Genomic DNA, 19,275 nt, shown 5'->3' with positions numbered 1-19,275 from the left:
GTGCCTGGCAGACATCTCCGCCCACCGCCTCCAGAAGCAAGACAAAACAGCGCTCCTCTTCCTCTGGGGAAAGCCTGCCCGCTCCAAGACCTCGCCATCATAGTTGACAACTCTGCGGCGTCGCCCTCCCAGAGTTCAAAGAAACTTGGCATGACAACGGACAACAACACCCTGTCGTTCTCTGCAAACATCAAAGCAGTGACTCGCTCCTGCAGGTTCATATGCTACATCAGTAGAGTACGACCTTTCCCCTCACATTCTCCGTCACTCCGCTCCTCCGCACACGCCACTGGATTTCAGTCGATGCTCGCATCGTCATCAAGACCCTGGTGCTTGCTGACGGAGGACCAAGGGAAACTGCCCCTCCTTACCTTCAGGCTATGCCCAAACCCTACATCCCAACCCAAGCACTCCGTTCCGCCCACCTCTGGTCTCTTGGACCTCCCACCCCTACGGGAGGGAAGCTCCCGCTCAGCCCAATCAATCAAAGCTATTGTCTGTCCTGGCACCCCAATAGTGCAACAAGCTTCCCCTAAAGGCAGGTCAGCGGAGTCTTCAATATTTTTTTTTTAAATCATATTTTTTTACCCCCCTTTTTCGTGGTATCTAATTGTTAGTAGCTACTATCTTGTCTCATCGCTACAACGCCTGTACGGCTCGGGAGAGACGAAGGTCGAGAGCCATGCATCCTCCGAAACACAAAACAACCAAGCCGCACTGCTTCGTAACACAGCGCGCATCCAACCCAGCCGCACCAATGTGTCGCAGGAAACACCGTGCAACTAGCGACCTGGTCAGTGCGCACTGCGCCTGGCCCGCCACAGGAGCCGCTAGTGCGCGATGAGACAAGGATATCCCTACCGGCCAAACCCTCCCTAACCCGGACGACGCTAGGCCAATTGTGCGTCGCCCCATGGACCTCCCGGTCGTGGCCGGCTGTGACAGAGCCTGGGCTCGAACCTAGAGTCTCGAACCTAGGCACAGAAAGCACTGCAATGCAGTGCCTTAGACCACTGCGCCACCCGGGAGGCTGAGTCAATCTTCCCAAAACATCTGAAACCCTACCTCTTTGAAGAGGATGTTAAATAAGTCTTGGGGCACCGACTCTTTCACATCACTGCATGTCGGCCTGTACCTCCAACACAGTGCCAATTCTAAAGTATTCAGTTTCTTCACTCTTTCCCCTTAAGAACCTGAAGCATCCCTGGCCTGGCCTCCCTCAACCTCCGTAATCAAATCCCAAGGTAATGGATGGTAATGAAAGCCAAGCCGAGGCAGGCCAGGCCAGGGAAAATGGGAGGTGGACCAGTACTTTCCTCCCTCCCAGGGCCCTGGGCGGCTAATTTAATTTCCTGGGTGCTGGCTACTGCCGACATGCTGCTCTAACAGGCCCATTCACTTAGAGCTGCCCATTACACCTCTCCCTCCCTCCTGCCATTCAATAGCGAGCGAGCGAGAGAGAGAGAGGGGTGATTTGGGACTAACATACATATTAGCCATGCAGCGGGGCTAGGCTGTAACTCTCCTGCTGCTGTCACATGCGTCACAGGCTAATTGCTGAGTAGAGATGACAGAGTCCAGGAGAGTGGAGGCGGCGGCCACGGCAGCTGGGAGGGGAGTTATGGAACTGTGTGTGTGTGTGTTTATGTGAGATGGGTGGTTGGTAGTAGAGGGGATGAAGAAGGGCCGTTACAGGAGGAGCTAGGTCATGTAAATAAGTAGAATAACCGGTGACAGGCAGGCCACGTGTCTGCTCATATGCCTGCATGTAGGAGGGCGTGTATGGACGTGTCTAGAGAGGGCGTGTCTAGAGAGCGCGTGCATGGACGTGTCTAGAGAGGGCGTGCATGGACGTGTCTAGAGAGGGCGTGCATGGACGTGTCTAGAGAGGGCGTGCAGGGACGTGTCTAGGGAGGGCGTGCAGGGACGTGTCTAGGGAGCGCGTGCAGGGACGTGTCTAGGGAGCGCGTGCAGGGACGTGTCTAGGGAGCGCGTGCAGGGACGTGTCTAGGGAGCGCGTGCAGGGACGTGTCTAGGGAGCGCGTTCAGGGACGTGTCTAGGGAGCGCGTTCAGGGACGTGTCTAGGGAGGGCGTGCAGGGACGTGTCTAGGGAGCGCGTGCAGGGACGTGTCTAGGGAACGCGTGCAGGGACGTGTCTAGGGAACGCGTGCAGGGACGTGTCTAGGGAGCGCGTGCAGGGACGTGTCTAGGGAGCGCGTGCAGGGACGTGTCTAGGGAGCGCGTGCAGGGACGTGTCTAGGGAGCGCGTGCAGGGATGTGTCTAGGGAGCGCGTGTAAGGACGTGTCTAGGGAGCACGTGTATGGACGTGTCTAGGGAGCGCGTGTATGGACGTGTCTAGAGAGTGTGTGTTTCTGTGCTGATAGCAGATGAACAGCTGGCCCCTGCCTAGATCACAGTAGGGTGGCCAGGCCACGAGCAGCACCAATCCACAGAAGTGTGTGTGTGTGTGTGTGTCAGACCCCGAACTGTGTAAGCAACCCTGGGCCAGGCAACAGCGGCCGACACACACAAACACGTTTCTTTCCTCACCAACTTCAAAAAGAGCAGTACCATTTCCTGGGCCACAAAGTGAACTCAAGTGCCACTCCAAGTCTCCGCCTGAGCCCTTACGCTCTCCTCTCTCCTCATCCTACCACACAGGGGGCTTATATAGAATAAATCCCGACTGGAATGGATGGTGGTGGTGGGTTTATATTTCCATTAAAATGCCGAGTTGGGAAGCAGGAGGAATGCAGCTGAATCCTTCATAGAGCAGTCATTGGTTGGTCCTTTCATGTGGCATTGGGAAAGCCATGTTACCCTCCTCTCCCCATTCACTCCCCTGGCCTTACCTACCTGGACCACATTACAACAGCGTTTTCCTCTGGAGAGGTATGCTGACGCACTACTACTAACCCCGCCAGACTATTTATTTAACTAGGCAAGTCAGTTAAGGACAAAGAACAAGTGGAATGAACACCTGTTTAGCAGCTGTTTGCCTACAAATCTATCTTCAAAACTATCTGTGAAAGGAAAATATGAGACACTTCATGATATTCTGGTTTATCAGCACCGTCTTTGCTAGAGGGCAAAAATAGCCATAGGCCTATCCAGGAGGATGAAACACCCAGGGAAAAATAAACTAATTATAAAGACCACTTCCTGTGTGCCTATAAAACAATTGTCAGTTCAACGTCAACCTTTCCCTGCAAAAAACGGAACTGGCTGTGGTTCATCTCCTTCACATAGAGTTGATCAGGCTGTTGATTGTGGCCTGTTGTTCCACTCCTCTTCAATGGCTGTGAAAAGTTGCTGGATATTGGCAGGACCTGGAATGCGCTGTCATATGCGTCCACCCAGAGCATCGCAAAAATGCTCATTGGGCGACATGTCTGGTGAGTATGCAGGCCATGGAAGGAATTGTGTACAGATCTTTGCGTCACGGGGCCGATCAGTATCATGCTGAAACGTGATGGCAGCGGATGAATGGCACGACAATGAGCCTCAGGATCTCTGTGCATTCAAATTATCATCGATAAAATGTAATTGTGTTTGTTGTCCATAGCTTATGCCCGTCCATACCATAACCCCACCATGGGACACACTGTTCACAACGTTGACATCAGCAAACCGCTAGCCCACAGAATGCCATACACGCTGTTTGCATCTGCCCGGTAGAGTTGAAACCAGGATTAATCTGTGAAGAGCACACTTCTCCAACGTGCCAGTGGCCATGGACGGTGAGTATTTGCCGAGTTAAGTCAGGTCAGGACACTGGTGAGAACGCCGCGCACGCAGATGAGCTTCCCTGTGACGGTTTCTGACAGTTTGTGCAGAGAAATTTGGTTGTGCAAACCCACAGTTTGGGTGTCTGGCCTCAGAAGATCCTGCAGGTGAAGAAGCCGGATGTTGAGGTCCTGGGTCTGCAATTGTGAGGCTGGTTGGGCATTCTGCCGAATTCTCTAAAACAACGTTGAGGCGGCTTATGGTTGAGAAATTAACAAAATGATCTGTCAACAGCTCTGGTGGACATTCCTTCAGCCAGAAACCCAATTGCACTCTCCCTCAAAACTTCAGACATCTGCGGCTTGCAGTGTGACAAAACTGCACATATTAAAGTGGATTTTATTGTCCCCAGCACAAGGTGCATCTGTGTAATGATTATGCAGTTTAATCAGCTTCTTGATATGCCTCACCTGTCAAGTGGATGGATTATCTTGGCAAAGGACACATGCTCACTAAAAAGGGACGTAAACAAATTTGTGGCCAAAATATTATAGAAATACGTTTCTTTGCGTATGGAACATTTCTGGGATCTTTTATTTCAGCTCATGAACCTTGGGACCAACGCTTTACATGTTGCGTTTATATTTTTGTTAAGTATAGCTCTCTCGTACAGTATACAGGACTCGTACAGTATACAGGACATGCTTCAATAACGCCTCCTGACCACAACAGAACAATGCCCTAACAGAGACTACGGTTCTAGAATAACAGGACATGACTTAGAAATGACATTCTACAACAGTACATTAGTTCCCCAGGTCATGCAGGTTTTCACAGCGTACCTGAGTAACACATTTTTAAGTCGGAGGGGAAAAAGCATTTGTACGTTGCAAACAAAAGGCTAGTATGCCTAATATTTACTGTACTATTTACAGAAGATGAGCTGCAGCTAGTTTTGGTTAGTGACTGGATTAATTCTGGACGGGGGGGGGGGGGGGGGGGGGCAGCCATTCTTCCCATGAGGGTACACGGATTCCTCACCTGTGATGAGCTCACGGACCTCCATGTCGTTGGTCTTCCTCAGCAGGCGGATGAGGGCTGGGATACCGTCGCAGTTCTTGATGGCCACCTTGTTGTCGTGGTCCTTGCCGTAAGAGATGTTCCTCAGGGCTCCACAGGCCTTGCGGTGGACCTCAGCCTTGGGGTGGTCCAGCAACCCTGCCAGCACAGGGATCCCCTTCAGCTGGCGCACATCCTTCTTGATCTTGTCGTTCTCGTAGCACAGGTGCTGCAGGTAGGCGGCGGCGTTGGACTTGACCGGGTCGATAGGGTGGCCCAGCATGGCGATGACCTCTTGCAGGTCTGGGTCACGCCAGCGCGGGTCCTTGCGGATGCTGTCTATGGAGGGCGAGCGGCGGCCAGCCAGGCGGTCCAGGCTGGCCATGCTCCCCCTCTCGGGCTGGGCCAGGGGGGCCGCGTACATGCCATGGATGTAGGGGTGTCGCTCGTCAACCAGCTCTGCCTCGATGGGGTCCTCGTACCCCCTGGGAGGGGGGGGGGGAGAGAGAGAGAAAGTTTGTACGTTTGAGGAAAGATCATGTAACATTGTTTGAAGCATTTTTACATCTAGCTGTATGGATTTGTAGCTGGATGTGTTCTGTACAAGGACAATGGTTTACAATTCACTGTCGCTGACAGCGAGCTTAACACTACTACTACAACAGATGGAGGGAGCATTTAGTGGAATTTGTATAAGAGGGATTACAAGAAAAAGAGAGGGGTTGAGAAAGGCCAAGTGAGGTAGGAAGGATTGAATGGAGGGAAAAAGGAGACAGGAAGGGGTGAAGGAGAGGTGAAGAGAGGTGCGAGAGATAGGAGGACAGAGACGGGGAGCGACAAGGCTACTCTGTTATTAACTCTGTCAGAGGGCCTCCCAGCCGGTGAGGCCCGGAAAAACAGCTCCCGTCATTAACAAACAGGCGGCACTTATTAATCATCTCTATAGTCTCGGAGCCATGTTCTCTTTTGCCTTTCTCTCGTATTAATATTGGGGGTGCTGGGGTTTACGCAGAGAGAGAGAGAGAGAGAGAGGAGAGAGGGAGAGTAGACAAAGCAAAGGAGAATAGAGGAAGAAAGAGATTGAGAGAGAAAGATATTGAGATGGAGCCCTGTAGAGCCAAGAGCAAAAGGGACTCTTACAACAAAGTCCAGGCAGAAATTGAAAAAGAAACTCAGAACTTTTTCTGGGCTCCCTCACAGAGGGGCTGGTGTGGTGTGGCCCCCAGGAGAGGCAGCAGCAAAGCGAGCTTCAACGCTCCACCATGCTCACAGGGAAGCCTCTGCACCAACATTGCCTCAGGGCCCGGAGGCTGTCTCCTTCTGGTCACAGCAGCACCAAAGACTATGCTTAATGCCCTACTCGGCCTGGTCTGGCTGCCTTCCTGGGACTGGGCCTTTTGCGTTAGCCTGGTGTATTCCATTTCTCTGTTCCACAAGCAGCCACATCCTTTTCCTTTCCCCTGTTAGAGTTGTGGAGTACAAGGAGATCTCCTGACTGACAGATCATTAGGCTTCTGAAGCAAACGGTCTCTCGATACTGAGGGGGTTTAACATGATAACTTGTTGTTATCCAAAGGTATTCATGGTGCTTTTACAAACAGAGACATCCTAAGATGATTTGACTTGGTCCACACGCGTAAGGGTAATATGCTGACCACATCGCCTGTGTTGCGCGACTGTTGCAAGATAAAATGTACACATGCATGTTATTCAATCATTTAATCCAAAACTGGTCGCACGCGTCAACAAGCATCTGCGTAGGCAGGTTCCATTTTAGAAATTCTAAGTCCCACCTCTCCCATCTCCTCATTGGTTTTTAAGAGCATATGTCCTGTTTTGACAACTAGTGTTTGTTCCTGAGGGAAAAAAAGCCTGACATTGTTGAGAACTTAGTTCCCCCATCCTTGAACTTAGCCAACTGCTTATGAGAAACCTCCAAGTAGACAGGGGAACGATGTCTGGCTCATGCTAAAAGCGGTCTCTCTCTCACACACACACACACTGGGCCTCAGGATCTCAACATTTTACATGCTGCGTTTCTATTTTTGTTCAGTATAGTTGGTTCAGAGTGAGTTTTGATATTTCAACCTGCGTGTCCTAAACGTGTCTGGTGGGGAAGACAAACTCAACATGCGCACAATGGCGGATGCACGGAGCAGGTTTGGTCATCATGTAAGATAAGAGATGCACTTTATTCTCCTCCAAAAGGAAAATAAGCAAGGTCACAAAGTAACCCAGTTGGACTATCCCAAGGGGGTTTCCCTTTATTTGGGGGTAGGAACTACACTACTTTGTCTTGTACTAGCTCTGTTCTCTCCTCTGGTGTCTTTTCATGGGAACAAAGGAGGAGGCAGAGAAAGGAAGTGAGAGTGGGGAATCTAATTAATGTCGCACACCATGCGCCACCGCCTGTAGCCTCCCCTCCTTCCTACCACCGAGAGCGAGAGAGAAAGGCTACTTTATCATACACAACTGGCCAGTCTGTTTTGAGCAACTTTGATGTACGGTGCAACAAAACGGGTGACATCCCTAACTGAGTGCTAGCGGTTAGAGACAAGCACTATGTGCCTTAATTTGAATTTGTTTTATGTTAATTATGTGCATACAAATGTCTCCCTGCCGCACGTTGCGAGAGGGAAGAATCTCATCAGGATATCGCTGTGTGTTCGCGGGTGCATTACTCTACATATATCATGTTTTATAGCATCACTTTCTACATTTTACTGCCAGTGAAATCAACACAAACTGGGAGAAAAAGCTCAGACCTGAGAAGCAATGTAACTACACACTGAATCCTTATATAAATACAGTGGGGCAAAAAAGTATTTAGTCAGCCACCAATTGTGCAAGTTCTCCCACTTAAAAAGATGAGGCCTGTAATTTTCATCCATCATAGATACACTTCAACTATGACAGACAAAATGAGAAAAAAAAATCCAGGAAATCACATCGTAGGATTTTTTATGAATTTATTTGCAAATTATGGTGGAAAATAAGTATTTGGTCACCTACAAACAAGCAAGATTTCTGGCTCTCACAGACCTGTAACTTCTTCTTTAAGAGGCTCCTCTGTCCTCCACTTGTTACCTGTATTAATGGCACCTGTTTGAACTTGTTATCAGTATAAAAGACACCTGTCCACAACCTCAAACAGTCACACTCCAAACTCCACTATGGCCAAGACCAAAGAGCTGTCAAAGGACACCAGAAACAAAATTGTAGACCTGCACCAGGCTGGTAAGACAGAATCTGCAATAGGTAAGCAGCTTGGTTTGAAGAAATCAACTGTGGGAGGAATTATTAGGAAATGGAAGACATACAAGGCCACTGATAATCTCCCTCGATCTGGGGCTCCACGCAAGATCTAACCCCGTGGGGTCAAAATGATCACAAGAACGGTGAGCAAAAATCCCAGAACCACACGGGGGGACCTAGTGAATGACCTGTTGAGAGCTGGGACCAAAGTAACAAAGCCTACCATCAGTAACACACTACGCCGACAGGGACTCAAATCCTGCAGTGCCAGACGTATCCCCCTGCTTAAGCCAGTACATGTCCAGGCCCGTCTGAAGTTTGCTAGAGAGCATTTGGATGATCCAGAAGAAGATTAGGAGAATGTCATATGGTCAGATGAAACCAAAATATAACTTTTTGGTAAAAACTGAACTCGTCGTGTTTGGAGGACAAAGAATGCTGAGTTGCATCCAAAGAACACCATACCTACTGTGAAGCATGGGGGTGGAAACATCAGGCTTTGGGGCTGTTTTTCTGCAAAGGGACCAGGATGACTGATCCGTGTAAAGGAAAGAATGAATGGGGCCATATATCGTGAGATTTTGAGTGAAAACCTTCCATCAGCGAGGGCATTGAAGATGAAACGTGGCTGGGTCTTTCAGCATGACAATGATCCCAAACACACCACCCGGGCAACGAAGGAGTGGCTTCGTAAGAAGCATTTCAAGGTCCTGGAGTGGCCTAGCCAGTCTCCAGATCTCAACCCCATAGAAAATCTTTGGAGGGAGTTGAAAGTCCGTGTTGCCCAGCAACAGCCCCAAAACATCACTGCTCTAGAGGAGATCTGCATGGAGGAATGGGCCAAAAAACCAGCAACAGTGTGTGAAAACCTTGTGAAGACTTACAGAAAACGTTTGACCTCCGTCATTGCCAATAAAGGGTATATAACAAAGTATTGAGAAACTTTTATTGACCAAATACTTATTTTCCACCATAATTTGCAAATAAATTCATAAAAAATCCTACATTGTGATTTTCTGGATTTTTTTCCTCATTTTGTCTGTCATAGTTGAAGTGTACCTATGATGAAAATTACAGGCCTCTCATCTTTTTAAGTGGGAGAACTTGCACAATTGGTGGCTGACTAAATACTTTTTTGCCCCACTGTATATATATTTTTTTTCAGAAGGCTAGGGTTTGGCTGGTATCAAAAGACAAAACAAACCAACCCCCACTGTCATAGCCTGGATCTGGACAGGCAAGCAGCTGCACTGAAAGGTGAGGCACAAACAAAGGCTAAGCCTAAAGATAACGCATGCCATGGCTAGGCTAAGTTTCTAAGGCGTCAACACGGTTTTGGGTCTTGTGGTACGAGGTTAGGTTTAGGGATCGTGGCCAAACTGCAAGGCTAGCCTTGATCTCCTGAAACAGGTGTCTTCAGCTCCAGTCTCAAAAATGACTTTGTTGTTACATCCTTCAAGGGTGGCATTTTAAGTCCCACACACAGCTGGCTGAGGACATTACATCCGAATGGTACAGCATAGCATCACCCCCTCCTGTTTTAGAATGTTTCCTTCAAGTCTAGGGAACGTGCACGAGAACCATTCCAAGAACCATTTTAACAGGAACGGGTGAAAGTGGACTTGAACGTGACGCACCACAAACCTCATCTGGTAGTTAAGGATAGGAGGGCCCAGAGGCGATTAAGCCCGTTATTAAGGCCAAACTGGGCCAGGGCTGCTAGTCCGCCTGCTCCTCTGAGGTTTTGGTCCGAGGGCATCTCAGTTAACCTAGTTAAACCAGTCTGAACCCAGTACTCACCATTCAGAGCAGCCTTCAGTCTCGTTTAACCAGGCTACCTCACAGCTGCATGATAGGTAACATGGGAAAAGAAATGGCTGTGAGTGAGTCGAGGATATACAGCACCCAAAACTTCCATTGTGAACACCCGGTCTGGTCTAAACACGGTCAGACCTACAGTTCGAGACGATTCAAATGCTAAAAAGGAAAAGACAAGCAAAAGCAACACTGCTGTGAATACCCTCTGAAAAAGAGAGTATGGGTATTGCCAAATGATATCTTCATTACTTTCAGATACATGCGACTACATCAACGGTCTCACATACACTGACAATCAGTGTACAGTTGGGTTTGAAATGGAACTCATTTGAATAGAACTGATGCCAGGGTTGGTAAACGGGTTGCGGACTGAGTGATGGGAATGTCAGGATTTGCATTTAAATTGGCGGCGTTGTGTTGATAGAGGGGGCGGGTTATTCTCAGGATGGGAAAGGCCCTTGCCACCACAGCCGCCAGACATGATGCTCACAGGATGATTACAGTAGCAGCTCACACTCCTCATGGTAATGAAGCTGCTAAATATCCTGCGTGGTCCTCTGTGTGTGTGTGTGTGTGTGTGAGAGAGCGCATGAAAGCGAGAGAGCAAGTGAGTGTGTAGGAGTGACAGCCAATTATGTCGATCAAATCTCCATTCCTGTGGTCTCCGGCCTTCCCCCTGAGGAGACAAACCTCAAAGGATTAGCAGCCGAGAATCTTTCCATCTCTGTTTGGTGCAACATTCCCACATGCTTATGAGCTCTTAGTGACTTTTCACTATACAAACAACAGATAGCTCATTTTGAATAATGAGCAATAACTTCTTTATGACTCACAAGACAAAACAAATAAATAAAATCAAAGCAGGCATAAGCAAATGTTTCTTTAAAAAAAATAATCTAATTGCGTCGGCTGTTTTGATGTCATTATCTGTTTTTACAACTAGTGTTTGTTCCTGATTTCAATTAAGTGCAGGGAAAAAAGCATGACATTGTTGAGAACTTAGTTCCCCCATCCTTGAACTTAGCCAACTGCTTATGAGAAACCTCAAAGTAGACAGGAGAACGATGTCTGGCTCATGCTAAAAGCGGTCTCACACACACACACACACACACACACACACACACACACACACACACACACACACACACACACACACACACACACACACACACACACGGCCTCAGGATCTCATCACATTATCTCTGCACATTCAAATTGCCATCGATAAAATGCAATCGTGTTCATTGTTCGTAGCTTATGCCTGCCCATGCTATAACCCCACTGCCACCATGGGGCAGTCTGTTCACAACATTGACATCAGCAAACCGCTTGCCCACACAACGCCTGCCATCTGCCCGGTGCAGTTGAATCCGGGATTCACCCGTGAAGAGCACACATTTGCATACTGATGTTGGTTACGACGCCAAACTGCAGTCAGGTCAAGACACTGGTGAGGACGATGAGCACGCAGATGCTCACAAATAAATGATTTGGTTGGGCAAACCCACAATTCCATCAGCTGTCCGGGTGCCTTAATCTCAGACAACCCTGCAAGTGAATATGCCGGATGTGGAGGTCCTGGGCTGGTGTGGTTGCACGTGGTCTGCGGTTGTGAGGCCAGTTTGACGTACTACCAAATCCTCTAAAACAACATTTGAGTTGGCTTATGGTAGAGAAATGAACATTACAATCTCTGGCAACAGCTCTAGTTGACATTCCTGCAGTCAGCATGCCAACTGCACCCTCCCTCAAAACGTGATGCATCTGTGGCATTGTGTTGTGACAAAACTGCACATTTTAGAGTCGTCTTTTATTGTCCCCAGCACAAGGTGCACCTGTGTAATGTCTATGCTGTTTAGTCAGCTTCTTGATGTGCCACACCTGTCAGGTGGATGGATTATCTTGGGAAAGGAGGAACGCTCACTAACAGGGATGTAAACAAATTGGAACAATTCTGAGATGAAACATGAGACAAACACTTTACATGTTGTGTTTACATTTGTATTCAGTGTATATCTGTTTGGCCTTCTTGCGGTCAATTCACAGTCCACAAATTATTAGTAATTATGTTCCGGCCTCCTGACCATCCGCTGAATCTATTTGATGATCCCCGACACACACACACTTGTTACTAAAGGCTAGGAGCGTGGGCAGCACAGTTCTTCCCTCTTATCCTGTAATAGATTACTATACCCTCCTATCTTGTAATAGATTATTATAACCACCATGCTCGGCGAAATCACAGGAAGCCATATTGCACTAAACATCTTAATTTTCCTTTTCCCATAATCGAGGGTTTTCAAAGCGACTAGACGATAAGCTGTAATTAAAATGCTTTAACTCACACATTCATTACAGCCATTTATACAGCAGCCTCAACATCATACTATTAATGGAGGGATACTAATGAGTGTGTGCGTGTGCGAGAGCGAGTGAGAGCAAGGAGTTAGGGTTACAGGTTAAGTTTAGAGTTATGGTAAGGGTTAGGTTTAAGGGTTAGAGAAAAAATAATTTGAACGCAAACACATTTTAGGATAGAATTACATAACGTGCGTGTGTGGAGACAGACGAGGGCTCTGGGAGGTGCGCTCCTTGCCATGCTAATTCTAGATCCAGTGGTATTATTATAATTGGATTCCAGATGTGTTACATTATCAGGTCTGTTTGTTTGAAAGATGATACAGGAAGTGATGGAGCACCGCAGTGATGGTGTATGATGGAAAGACGGTATATGTGAGGTTTTTCGCAAAGAAAGGACTCACCCACTGGGCATGGACGTCAGTTCAACATTTCATTTTGATTAACATTTGGTAGTGCTGTCAACTAACGTGAAATCAACTAAAAATGTCACCATGTCATTGGACTTGGGTAAAAAAAAAAAGCTGAAATGCAAGGTACACGTTGATAAGGTATCGCGTTGTGAAAATTAAACAGCGAGCTAGCCATCTTAACTGCCTAATCAAGTGTGTGTGTGTGTGTGTGTGTTTGCGCGCTAGTATGTTGTGAAACATGGAGCGTACAGTACAAATTGTCTGTCACAGCAACCGCCTCTCAAGCTGATAGAGTGACTCATTGTCTGGCAGTGTGTGTGTGTATATTTGGCTACGTTTGCATCTGGAAGTGTGTGTGTGTGTGTGTTCCATGCAGACAGAAGCTCTGATTAAAGGGAGGCACCATCCATCTGTACTTCCCACCCCTGCACTAGGCATAACTATAACTGTTAGTGCTATCCAGGACACTCTAAACTATAACCCTTACCTTAAACTTGGTAATATCTAACTTTTTGGGTGACCTGACCAAATTCACATAGAAATCTGAGTTATAGATCTATCATTCTACATGAAAGCAAGTATATGAAGTAGATGTATGTACACAAGTTTCATGCTGCAAACACAATATTTTTGCTTATGGAAAATATATTTCACAGCGGTTTAGATGGTAGAATGATACTCTACACTATATTATCTTATTTTGTTTCGTAAATTGAAATTAGGTTAACTAATAGAGTTTTCGCAACCAGGAAATAAACGGTGGAGCGATATCTGCATAGCGCAACTTTAACCATTAAAAATGTCAACTTCAATGGGGTAGGGATGTCCCAAAGATCCTGGACAGCAAGGACGTAAATATAACACATCACCACGCTGCGTTTACATCCAAGGTGTGTATGTGTGCTTGATTAACAATGTCCCCGAAATGCAGCCCAGCACTGTCAGAGGCTGCCACAATGCTATTCTGCATCGCCTTTGAACATCTCCATGACAGACACACAGGATTACTCTCTTCCTCCCTCACAAACTTCCTCAGTTCACTCCCCTTCAAACTGGCTTAGGGCACTTATTTCATTCTTCTCCAATGGAAAGAAAAAAAGAGAATATAGAAGTTTGAATAAACCCATCTGTTACAGATCACTAGTCAAAAAACATATGTATTTTAAACACACACTGCTCCACGTTAAACATCACCTTCAATTTGCTTGAGGTTTCTTTCTTGTGCTACAGAGTACAGGAAAAGTGGACATTGTGTGGCCTAATGGGACTGCACAATCACAAGGGGAGATAATGTGGTACTAATTGCAGCCTTGACAGACAGACTTTACGGAATGTTGCCTGTAAAAAGTGTTTTATCTGGCAATGTTTTTAAGAACCCAATTCATACAGTCCCAATTTCTACCACATTCTTGCAGGGATAAGCCTCTCATATCTCTTGCACACAATACCGGTAAGTAGGAGTGGCAGTAGACGTGGGCAGATGTGGGTAGATATCTATATATATATTTTTTAATACATTAAAGAAATCCATTATTATCGGGTCGGTGCAGCCTATAGGGAAACATGGCTGCGCCATGAAAATTAAATCAATAGTTTTGTTCATTAAACAGACAAGACATTTACCCTGATCACAGTAAATACACATTTTATGGTAGGCTAATAATATAATGGAACATAACAGAATAAAATACAAATAATATTTGCGTCAAGGGAACGTGTGAAGTTTGGAAACAGAGCCCGAGCCTGTGTTTTTGTTGTTGTTGTAAATCCATGTTCAAATCTCCTTCCTACCCTCACTCTGCTTCGTTAGGGAGCAGGCGTCGGGTCTTCCACAACCTCTGCGGGCTTTTGGAGTTGCCTATATGCAACCGAGGAAAATAAATAATCCTACACTTGATTTAGGCTACATTATCGCGTGCTAAACGTTTCTGATCGTTGATAAAAGAGCCATACCACCACCACTTATCTGCCCAGACAGAATTAACCAAATATACAGACGGAGATTCAGTTAAACAAAATCACATCGATCGATTGAGACAAGTCAGTCACAGGCTTTTTGGTCGGGAGTAGGCCTAGGCTACTAAATTACCGCGAGTGAAGAGCAACATAATCCACTTGTTAAACTACATAAACATGCGGGCTAAATGTTCTGATCCGTGCTAATGAATGGGCCAACCAGACAAGATGATCGTGCGCAGCACTCACCTCAATTTAGCGAACATTTCCGCAGCCTAATTGTAGCCTAACCACCGCTAGCAACATTAGCGTATCAATAATGAGCATTTAACCCTCCCACATGAATATAAAAGTACAGTAACGTTATCATACAGTGTCATTCATATTATAATATTATACTTCACACTGCTAGGTAACGTTCGCTAGCGGGGGGCAACTGTCATGCGAGTGTCGTGCACTACCCCCCCGGAGGTAGCGGTCGAGACAAGTTAGCAAGTTTACATTGCAGTGTATGTGTTGCCCGTGTGCGAAAAGTCTAGTAAGTGTGTGCCAATACCACCGCAGCATTATGGCTACATTTCATCCTAAGCCATATGCAGAACTTCAGCGCAATCATGACTAGGTCGGTCCGCGGAAATAAGTTTAGGATTTGATAACAGCAACACCTTTCAGTTATAAAGAAAAAAAGTTGGTTGGGAAAATGTGGTTTGAAAGGTGTATAGGTGACTAAGGGCCCATTATGGGGTTTTTGTCAGAGGCTAGCTGGCTGGTTTCTGGCAGAAGGATCCGGAGGTTACAGACATGTTAATGAAGGTCGCCGAGAGTGACACGGCTCAGGGAAGAGACAGACAACACCGCCTCTCTCCCTCTGTCTCACCGCTTCTCTTTCTTTCTCGCTCTAGCTCTCCCTCAATCTCCCCTTCCCATGTCTAACGATCTCCACTTTCCCTCGGTCTGTTTCCCTATCGAACTGTCCGTCGCTCACGGGCTCTTTGTCCAACTGCCTCTCTCTCTCCCCCTCCCTCTGTATATCTGCCTCTATTTCTCTCTCTTTCTCTGCCTAAAGGTCTCTTCTCCCTCCCCCTATTTTTCTATGTCTAACAGTGTCTTTCTGACATAAACACATGTTCAACCGCCATTTGCATGAAAACGGATATCAAAGCTTCTTCCCTTCAACGCCACCTCCTCTGTAGGAATCTCAAAAAGAAAATACATCTGTTGACATATGTACACACACACACACACACACACCTTTGTTTCTCACGCATGCTAGAAGAATAAGACATGTATTCTTAATTTTCCTCATCTTGAGAAGACTATTCTTCTCACGTCTCAGACAATGCCTGTAGCCATGCATAAAACTAGTCTTCATTGTGCATCTCATAGAAGAAAGAATCGGTCTCCAGCTGTTAAGACGCACCAAGGCGTAGCTAGGATACAGCTAGGAGGATACAGCTAGGAGGATACAGCTAGGAGGATACAGCTAGGAGGATACAGCTAGCTACATCCACTCAAACAACAATTACAGCTAATCGCCACCCTGCTCAAAAGTTGAGTCCTATCTATACTTTATCTATATGTAACAAGAAAGACTTGTTTTCAAGATAAACCTGGCCAAGAAAGCAGCTCACATCCATTTTTTCAGACAACCTAAACCAAACCAGTCCAGTCCAATCCTATCTTCCAGGTCACCTAAACATTTTCAGACGACTAAAACCAGACAGCGTTCTGTCACATCTATCGTTCTCACCTGACACGTGGCCCGTCACGGAGTGGCTCTCTCACGGTCCTGCCGCGGTTGGTGCCAGGCAGCGTGCCTTGGCGCCGGCTGGCGGTGGAGTAGTCAGGGTCCAGGTCATAGGGCTCCTCCTCCTCAGGGCCCAGGCTGCGGCGGTCGTCCTCTAGTCCGTAGGGCTCTGGCTGGAAGCGTTCTGGCTGGGACCGGTTCAGGTCCACACTGCTGCTGCCCATGGGCACCTGAGGCTGGGCCACGTGGCCGTAGTCATCCTTCCGAATGGGTAAGGTCCCGTAGCTGTTCTCCGTCCGGTAGCTGTTAGCCATGGCGTAGGGATAGCGGGGCGGCCGGAAGTTGACGCCACGCGACAGGCTGCCGTAGTTGTCTGTCACGTCTCCAATCCCGTAGCCGTCGTGGAGGCCATAGTGGCGCCCACCATAATGGCTCCCGCCGGCATCGGGGGGGAGCGTGTCGGTGTAGGAGTCGTTGTAGTTGTTGTAGGAGCGCGTGAGCGTGGAGGTGGCCTGCGGCGTGGTGATATAGCGCTCGCCGTTCTTCAGGTAGCGCCGGTCGATGGAGTCTGTGTAGCTGCCCAGCGGGGAGGAGCCCTCGGGTAGGGGCAGGCCGTCGGGGCCCAGGGGCACCTGTCGAACCGTCCGCGTGGTCACCGTCTTCACCATCTTCGTCACCTAGAGAGGAAGTCACAAAGACAGAGTTAGACTGATGACATAATCCTGATTACATTATAAATTATAAATCAGTTACTACCCAATCCTGAAAGTCTATTGTGTGTATGGGCCACACACATAACAGTTGATGAGGACAATGTTTAAACATTCTGATCACCCTGACATGACTGTACTTGACAGTATGTTCAGGTGTCCCACCAGACAAACAGACAGACTACAGATGAATCCCGTCCCCAGACAGCTCTCTCTATATGGTAGTAAGTCAGCCTGGGGAGGAGGTTACCTACAGATAAACCCAGTGAGAGACAGGTGGTTAGGTCAGAAACACAGCATGGACACAGCACACCGATGCAGCCTGTTGAATCGCAGACAGGCCAGTGGGATGCCGATGCCACACAGTGAGGGCTGAGGAATGAGATGAGGACAACATTGTTCCTTTAAAAAGAGTGACACTGCAGGCAGGCACTGTCAATAACAGGTCGAAGGTCATGCATTGGGATACTCCGAATGAGAAAGGGTCGTACCATTGCTTTTCATCTATTTCTATTCTAAAAAAAACAAGGCTAGGTTGTGTTGGAAATAAGGGTGAGTTTCTGTGACATATCTCTCCCCCCCCCCCCCCCCCCCCCCCCCCCCCCCATATGGAATAGGGGGCCATTTCGGAAGGTGACAGTCATAACTGGGGAGTGACTGTCTTAGAGCACAAGTAATCTGTATCTACTGTATATCGATGCATCTTGTACTTCCTACATCACACTCCTACTTGTCTGCATGCTGAAGCCGTCTGGCAGTCAGGGAGGGTTAGCTGCATCTAACCTCAGACTGAGGTTCAGCACTGATACAGAAACCAATTTGCTGCCCAGTGAATTCTGCAGTGGGGATAATTGGCTATTTTGTCCGTGGCTATAAATTCATTTTCAGAATTAATGAGATTGATGAAAATTAATCTTCATTGGAAGGGGCCCCATGTCTGATGCAATTCGCGTTGTGCCTGACAAGGTGCACGGAGAGGGTCCATTCCCACAAGAATTGAAGCAAAGGCATGAAACGATAACGAGGAAACTCAAAAAGGTCCTAAACATCTCAAAAGAGGAAGCAGGGAACAAAACGTGAATCATAAATGTTAAACGTTCACAGTCATTACATATGAGAACTTGAAATCTTGATCCCATTTTCACAAAGCCTTTAGTTTGTTCACACCCTGTCCCCAACTGAGGTATTTTAAATTCAAATCGGCCAAGAAACGGTCCATTCCCAGTCATGTTAGTGAATAATTATGGCGCTTCGGTAACATCTAAAGACCACCCTTCACTACCATCCATCGGTTTGCTACTTCACACTACGCTGGCAGAGCTGCCCCCCCTCCCTTCGAGTGTAACACACAATCATCCCTTTCATGTTAAAAATAAAGTCTTTGTCAGATTCCAAACTTAATGAAACAGCTTGAACCGCTGGCCTTAAAATAACAGGCTGGCTTTCTCTTATCAGCTGCTTGATTAGAGGACTTTCATTGCCATTCATTTCAAATGGAGGTGGTGACGGTAATTGAGTGCAGGTCTGGTTGGGACAGGGGTCGCTCTTCACTCAAAATGACCCGGTGCCTCCTACACTGGGCTGAAATGTGGAGGTGATCTCTTAGGCCTGGGGTTGAGGACCAATACCAGGAACTATTCAGCAGTGTTCTTCAATCAGGATTCTGGTCCTAAAACTGTACAAACCACCACAGGCTAAACATCTGCCGTGGCCCAAACTCCCTCCATCTTTGACGAGCCCGTCTTCCACCTCAGCCAGGGAGAGAAGCCTTGATGAACACCACGTTTTTCTACTAACACGACTTCTAAAGAGCCTTCGCTGGTACAGCACGAGAAACCGTCAGACAGGTTTCAAACAGAACTTTGATCCGCTATAGATCACAACATGCAAAAACAAGCAAACTGGGGGCCTGGGGATGGTGCTTCAGAGAGGGCTTCAGAAAAGGCCCATCTAGACTACTGTAAACGGGCTAAACGAGAATCTCTAAAACGCTGGTGTGTGTGTGTGTGTGTGTGTTTGTGGGTCTGTATGTATTTGTCAGGGCCATGTGGCTAAGGCAGTGCTTGCAGTCAAACCGGGGCCTATGTTTACCAAGTGTTAGGCTGTTAAAGGGGAGGGAGGGCAGACACCCCACGCTGTTTTTATAACGCCATAACACTTTCACCAGCTCTGCCGCATTCAACTTTTATAGACAGAGAGCTCAAACTGATAAACCAACTGCCCTGGAATTA

General features: G+C 47.4%; 1 protein-coding gene across 5 annotated transcripts in view; it reads right to left on the bottom strand.

The window, feature by feature from the left end:
- Positions 1 to 19,275, bottom strand: part of LOC139411065 (splicing regulator ARVCF-like) — a 232,947-nt gene that overhangs the window by 46,306 nt on the left and 167,366 nt on the right. For all 5 annotated transcript variants that reach the window (XM_071156879.1, XM_071156881.1, XM_071156882.1 and 2 more), the window contains 2 exons: positions 16,338 to 17,011; positions 4,770 to 5,272 (listed from right to left, as the gene is read on the bottom strand). In XM_071156879.1, the coding sequence (XP_071012980.1) occupies positions 4,770 to 5,272; positions 16,338 to 17,011 (1,177 nt within the window). The remainder of the gene's footprint in view (positions 1 to 4,769; positions 5,273 to 16,337; positions 17,012 to 19,275) is intronic.

This window comes from Oncorhynchus clarkii, chromosome 6 (assembly GCF_045791955.1).
Source record: "Oncorhynchus clarkii lewisi isolate Uvic-CL-2024 chromosome 6, UVic_Ocla_1.0, whole genome shotgun sequence".
Taxonomy (NCBI): Eukaryota; Metazoa; Chordata; class Actinopteri; order Salmoniformes; family Salmonidae; genus Oncorhynchus; species Oncorhynchus clarkii.
The sequence above is the reverse complement of the archived record's forward strand: the minus strand, read 5'-3'. Positions and strand labels throughout refer to the sequence as shown.